Here is a 6,736-nt window from a genome sequence, read left to right as displayed (position 1 = left end):
CTGTGATACATTACTCAATGCTGCAAAAACACGTAGAAACCGTTGAAGCTCCCCTAAGCACAATCACAAGTATGATGATGATCGGGTCAGTCGCACTGGTGCTCCTAAAAAAATGTTCATAGTCGCATGCAGTAGTTTTCAGTCACAAATGCGACTGAAATGGTCGCACTGTAGAGCCCTGGGCATGGTTACATACCTAAGGTGCTCTCTACTCCATTCAGAGCACAGGTAATAACTCTAACGGCGCTTCCTCCTTCGGAGCAAGACCAAGAGTTGGATTTACTCTGCCCCGTCAGGGCGTTGAAAGTCTATGTTGAGCGCTCCGCCCCGTTCAGGAAGTCGAATCAGCTATTTATATGTTTTGGTGGCCGCACAAAGGGTTCTCCGGTCACGAAGCAGAGACTTTTCAAATGGATAATTGACGCTATTATGCTAGCATACTCTTCTTTGGGCCTTCAATGCCCCATGGGAGTAAGAGCCCACTCAACTAGAGGCGTTGCCTCTTCCTGGGCTTGGTCTAGTGGTGTGTCCTTTGCAGAAATTTGTGCGGCCAGCTGGGCCTCGCCGACCACATTTGGCAGATTCTATAGTCTGGACATCCCAGCCTTACAGGCGCGGGTCCTTTCTGCATAGCAGGGCACTCTGTCACATGACAACCAGTGCTTGGCGTTTGCCGCCTTCATGTACGCTCTTGGCCCTCAGTGAGTTCCGAGGCTGTACTGAATTATTTCGGGACGATGATACAAGGCTGGGCTGACCTCTCTGAGTTTAGCCCTACTGCCTTTTGCGGGGCTTCCCTGCAAAATACTTGGTCCCTCTGGGCCCCCTTGGGTGCTTAAAGCAAATTCAAGTATTAGTCGTTCCTCTAGCATAGCACAGCGGGATTGTACTGGTTCCCCAAGCATCTTAAACAGGCGCAGTATGAGTGAAGTATCGATAGGGAACGTACTCGGTTACTAACGTGACCTTGGTTCCCTGAGATACGGAACGAGTACTGCATACTTTAACGTGCTATGTAGCTGCACGACTCGCTCGCCGCTTCAGCCGAAGTAACCTGAGGATCCTATGGCGATGTGCTGCTTATATAGCCAGATGGCCCCGCCCATTCTGGCGGGCTTTGGCTCTTCATTTTTTATTCACTGCACGAACTAATGGCCGTGCAGTTACACTGCGTTATTGAAAGGTTTCAGTCATCGGCGAAAAAGGAGTTTTCCCCAAGCGTCTTAAACAGACGCAGTACTCGTTCCGTATCTCAGGAAACCGAGGTTACGTTAGTAACCGAGTACGTTTTTTTTTTTTTGCAGGATGGTTATATTTTTTTTCATGTTCCCTATTTTCCGACATTATGGACCCAATTTTCATATAATGAGATACTTGAGTGTGGCAGTGAATGAAATTACCTGTAGTGATTGTTTCAGGAAAATGCATGTTATGACTGAAGTGTAATATATTTGTTTTTCCTGTTTTTGATCTGCAAGTTTCCAGCTCTCACAACAACGCTGCTGTCTGGCGCATTAAAACCCAATCCTGTGAGGTTCACATGATCCTGATAATATTGGTTCAAAGCCTGAGTGTGATGTGCTCAGGTCTCCTGAGATCAGAGGAGTCAATGCCCAGAATCCAGCTGTCTGCTCTTTCATTCAGACACATGTACAGCCCTGCAGACACAAAACTCCACAACCAACAGCTGAAAAGTGAGCAGACTTTGGTGTTTTACCAACTATGTGTTTGGAAGGACTTGCAGAAAATGTCTGGTATCGCAGCTATTTGAGGAAATTGCTTTGCATCCTTTTGGAATTGATTACAAAGTTCAGAGAGGACAGCTGCCGAATGCACACCATTCTGATTCTATTGAAGAAAAATTTACCCAAAAAAGAAAATTTGCTGAAAATATACTCATGGTCAGGCCTTCCAAGATGTAGATGAGTTTGTTTCTTCATCAGATTTGGAGAAATGTAGCATTACATCACTTGCTCCGCAATGGGTCCTTGGCAGTGAATGGGTGCCGTCAGAATGAGAGTCCAAACAGCTGATAAAAACATCACAATAATCCACAAGCAATCCACACCACTCCAGTCCATCAATTAACATCTTGTGAAGTGAAAAGCTGCGTGTTTGTGAGGAACAAATCCATCATTAACACATCTTAAATTTAAACTGTTTCTTCTGGCCAACATATGAATCCATAACCCATAATAACACTTCCTCCAGTGATTAAATCCATTCTCTGTTGTCACATCACAGTTCATGACATATTTGTTTAGAACTGTTTTACACTATTTTCATTTATAAATGGTGCTTGATCTGTGCATATTTCTCTCCTCATTCAGACGAGACTACTTTTTCACTGGAGAAGGCAATATCATGGAAAAAGAACAACTTTGAAGTTAAAAACGGCTTAATTATGGATTTGTTTCTTACAAACATGCAGCTTTTTGTTTCACATAACATTAATTGATGTACTGGAGTGGTGTGGATTACTTGTGGATTATTGTGATGTTTTTATCAGCTGTTTGGACTCTCATTCTGACGGCACCCATTCAGGATCCATTGGTGAGCAAGTGATGTAATGCTACATTTATCCAAATCTGTTCTGATGAAGAAAGAAACTCATTTACTTCTTGGATGGGCTGACGGTGAGTATTTTTGGCTGAACTATTCCTTTAATTAAATCATTTGAAATAATCCACTAACAGGTTAAATTGCTGTGCTTAAACCACTTATTTAAAGACTCCCGAATTCCAGAAAACATAATCTTCATTGCATTGATAACACAGCGTGGTGCATATGGTGATGGAGATACAGCATGTGGGTGAAGCCACGCTGAACGAAGCACACAGTGAGACCTGCTCTTTTGACCACAGGTCTGTTTTTTCCATAAATAATGAGAGTTATGCACAAGAAAAATGGGTGCACCTTATCTCCTCGAAAATATAAAACGCAGATGGAGCCAGAGCAATCAGCACCCAGTGCATTTCCCATGCAGCCACACTTCTTCTGAGCAGGTCCAACAGTGCATTTCTACATCCAACGAGCACATTATTACTATCTAGGAAAAGTGCTTCATCCTCTAGGGTATGATAAATCCATTCCACCCTGGACTCCATATGCTTTTTACTGATTAGGTGAGAATATGAGGAATGTTAAGCCAGGCTCCCTCTCTTTCTTTTCCCCATTCCATTCAGGACATTCCCAAGAGTAATATTCTGATGTTTATGAGCCTAAAATGACTTCAAAGTGTCGTAGTTATTAATTTCTGTCACATTATGACTGATTTTTCCCACTGAAATCTGATTAATGAAAAACTACAAGTTTAGAAATATCACAGGAAATGTGAAACACTCACAACAAAGATTAATGCTGAAACCTCTGTGTTTGGTGTCCTATTTCTTTCATTCTCAACATAATGTATGTTTTAAATGTGTGAGAACATTATTAGCACAAGGACTTCATTTCGATAACCACAATGGCATATAGTCAACGGTAACACTTGATTAGGGAACACTATTTACTATTAACTAGTTGCTTATTAACATGCATATTACTAGCATCTTAGCTGTAATGACTTATTCTGCATGACCATATTCTAGATCCCTTAACTCTACCCAATAGGGTTATAGCATCTACCTTATTTACTATTAATAAAGTAATTACACGTTTATTGAGGGAAAACTCTTAATAGTGAATATGTTCAACTATATAATGAAGTAAGATTTTAACAGAAAGGATAAAATTTGTATTTTTTTGTAATTGTTATATATCTTAACAATTATTATATTATAAATATGAACAATTTTGTATGCATGCTATATTGTAGTGTGTATATATATATATATATATATATATATATAGTATGTGTGTGTGTGTGTGTATGTATGTATATATTGTAGATAGATAGATAGATAGATAAACACAAATTAAAATTTGTTGGATAAAACAATGGATTTATTTATTTTTGTTTTTAGATACTAGATATTTTTGTATGATACCTTGTGCTGTTTAATGACTTGTGTTTCATTGGGGCACGTTGACACAAAAAGTCAACTGTATCGTCACAATTAATATAGGTGTTTGGCAAAATAAAAATGGGGACAAAAAAAAGAGGTTGTGATTATATTTTGTCTATATTCTCTAGGTTGTATATAAGTTGTGTTCAGTAGTGTTTAGAACAAGCACTCGGTGAAAGACTTTCAGAAAGAGCAAATCATAGGAGCCCAGGCACATTTATCGTTTTAATAGGACCTCAGATGATGCAAACCCTGAAACAACATACAGAACTACCAAATTGACCAAATCGACTGTGAATTAAACAGAAAGTGAATGGCAGAGACTATTGTACTCTAAGAAGAATTGTGTCCAGACGTACCGACTTGGTACCGAAATACCGGGTCTTTTGACAACACTAGTCCAGACAACACAGAATTACTGACAGCAAACCTCAGTATTCACCTTACGGATCTGTTTCAACAAAAAACAAAGTCAACATCCATGAAAGAGCTGCAACTGTTAAAAATTGAAACAAAGAATACCAGTGCTATAATGTGAAAAAGATGGTGCCATGACAGTTGGAGCACCAAGATGAATATCTGCCCTGGCTAGACAAATCACCTGACCCGAATGTTATCACACCACTGTAGGCAGTTTTGGAGAGAAGAGTGAGAATCCGATTCCCTCCTCATCTCAACATCTCTAAAGCAGTATTCAGCTGGAGCCCATTCAAATGCTGTATGAATCTATAATCTATCTAAAAGTTGGAAGCTAAAAGCAAATGGTGGTAAAACACCTTAATAAATCCATAAATATTGCCTATTTCCCATGTGTTCACATTATTTATTCCGACCCCTATATTTCTTGTGATCTTGAAAACCGTTTGATCTAAAGGTGTCTGCTTAAATGCCTGAAATTAGTTCCCAGCATACATGATGTGAGTACTGTTAAATATCTAAGCATGCACCTAATGAAGCTGATTGAGTGAATAAGTGTGCAGTGCTAGAATAAACAAAGAAGAAACTGAAAAATTCTAAAGTTTTTATTGGTTTAATATTTTGAACAAACATATTTTTTACTTCACAGTTTTGATGACTTTACAAGAAGCACCATCCTGCATCTCTTCTTCTTCTTTGTTTAATGGCGGTTGGCAACCAACAATGAGGTGCATTACCGCTGAGTCAACTACCTCCCAGATAGTAATAATAATAATAATAGATTCTTAAATTCTGGTAATTAAGCCAGTTCTTCTCAGGTAGTTAATTAAACTTTCATTATTATGACCAATAAGTATATCTTTAATGCTAACTTCTAGAGAACTTTGATTCCTAATTTAAGAATGTTTCTCTTTCTGTGATGTACTTGTGTGATCCACTGATTCCATACTTTAGGAGGATTCTATAATAATCCTGTTTTCTATTATAATGTCAGCCTGTTACCTTCCCTATCCCAGTTACATTGGCATTCCTTTATAATATTTCGACACACTATTTCCCTTTTTTAATACTGTAAAGCTGCTTTGACACAATCTGCATTGTAAAAAGCGCTATATATACAACAACGACTTGATTTATATCCTGCAACTCCTGCAGCTCATCCAAGGAAAAGGCTCGTGACGTCGCCAGCAGCTGGAGCCGGATATCCGCCACGACCGGATAAATCCCATATTTGGGCATTCTTAGCAGGAGCAATGGCAGCTTACATTGTGTGCGAACGGCTAGCTTGACGCTGATTGTGTAGTGTAAATGATCGATTTTAAGACATTTTCAACCCATGATCGAGACGGATGAGTGGCGGATTGGAACGTATATATTTTTGAAAATGTCAAAAACCAAGTGCTAGCGACCGCTCCGTCAAACCACTACCAAGCCGAAACCACTTAGCACGGCGTTAGCATCCTCCACACCGTTTGCGTATTTTCTCGCTATTCGCAACTCCCCCGACTCTCACCCGGTATCAGCCGCTCTCCATGCCCGAGGATGAACAGCTTCTCCCTCGGCGAGTTGTGTTGGCTCTTCTGCTGCCCGCCGTGTCCGAGTCGCATCGCGGCTAAGCTGGCGTTTCTGCCGCCTGAGCCCACCTACTCCGTCCACACAGACGCGAGCGGCGCGACGAGCCTGCATCTCACCGAGCGCGCTGACTGGCAGTACTCCCAACGCGAGCTGGACGCCGTCGAGGTGCTGGTGACCCGAACCAGCCGCGGAAACCGGGTCGGCTGCATGTTCGTCCGCTGCGCGCCCGCTAGCCGCTACACGCTGCTGTTCTCTCACGGGAACGCCGTGGATCTGGGCCAGATGTGCAGCTTCTACATCGGACTCGGCTCCAGGATCAACTGCAACGTGTTCTCCTATGATTACTCGGGTTACGGGGTCAGTACCGGGAAACCTTCCGAGAAGAACCTATACGCTGATATCGAAGCGGCCTGGCAGGTGCTGAGGAACAAGTGAGTGTTTCTGAGCAGGTGCTTCTGTGTTTGAGCACCAGTACCAATTGTTCTGTGATTGTGTGGTGTTTCCATGCATATGAATTCCAGCACTACAGTTTTCGTTATAAATACATGGATGCATGCATCCTATGTCATTATATGTGACCCTGGACCAGGGCTGGACTGGGACAAAAAAAATCGGCCCAGGCATTTTTTGGTCCAGGCGGCCCACCACTATCTATATACATACATATATATACATATATATACACATACATATATATAGACACACACATATATATATACACACATATATATATATAT

At 41.2% G+C, this 6,736-nt stretch overlaps 1 protein-coding gene across 1 annotated transcript in view; it reads left to right on the top strand.

Moving 5' to 3' along the window:
• Positions 1-5,329: 5,329 nt before the first annotated feature.
• The window catches only part of LOC107691706 (protein ABHD17C), a 63,590-nt gene continuing 62,183 nt past the window's right edge, over positions 5,330-6,736 (top strand). Inside the window, exon 1 of the mRNA XM_016490522.1 lies at positions 5,330-6,430. Coding sequence (XP_016346008.1) covers positions 5,967-6,430 — 464 coding nt within the window. The 5' untranslated portion in view covers positions 5,330-5,966. The remainder of the gene's footprint in view (positions 6,431-6,736) is intronic.

Source organism: Sinocyclocheilus anshuiensis, unplaced genomic scaffold (genome assembly GCF_001515605.1).
Source record: "Sinocyclocheilus anshuiensis isolate Anshui unplaced genomic scaffold, SAMN03320099.WGS_v1.1 scaffold45, whole genome shotgun sequence".
Classification (NCBI taxonomy): Eukaryota; Metazoa; Chordata; class Actinopteri; order Cypriniformes; family Cyprinidae; genus Sinocyclocheilus; species Sinocyclocheilus anshuiensis.
The sequence above is the reverse complement of the archived record's forward strand: the minus strand, read 5'-3'. Positions and strand labels throughout refer to the sequence as shown.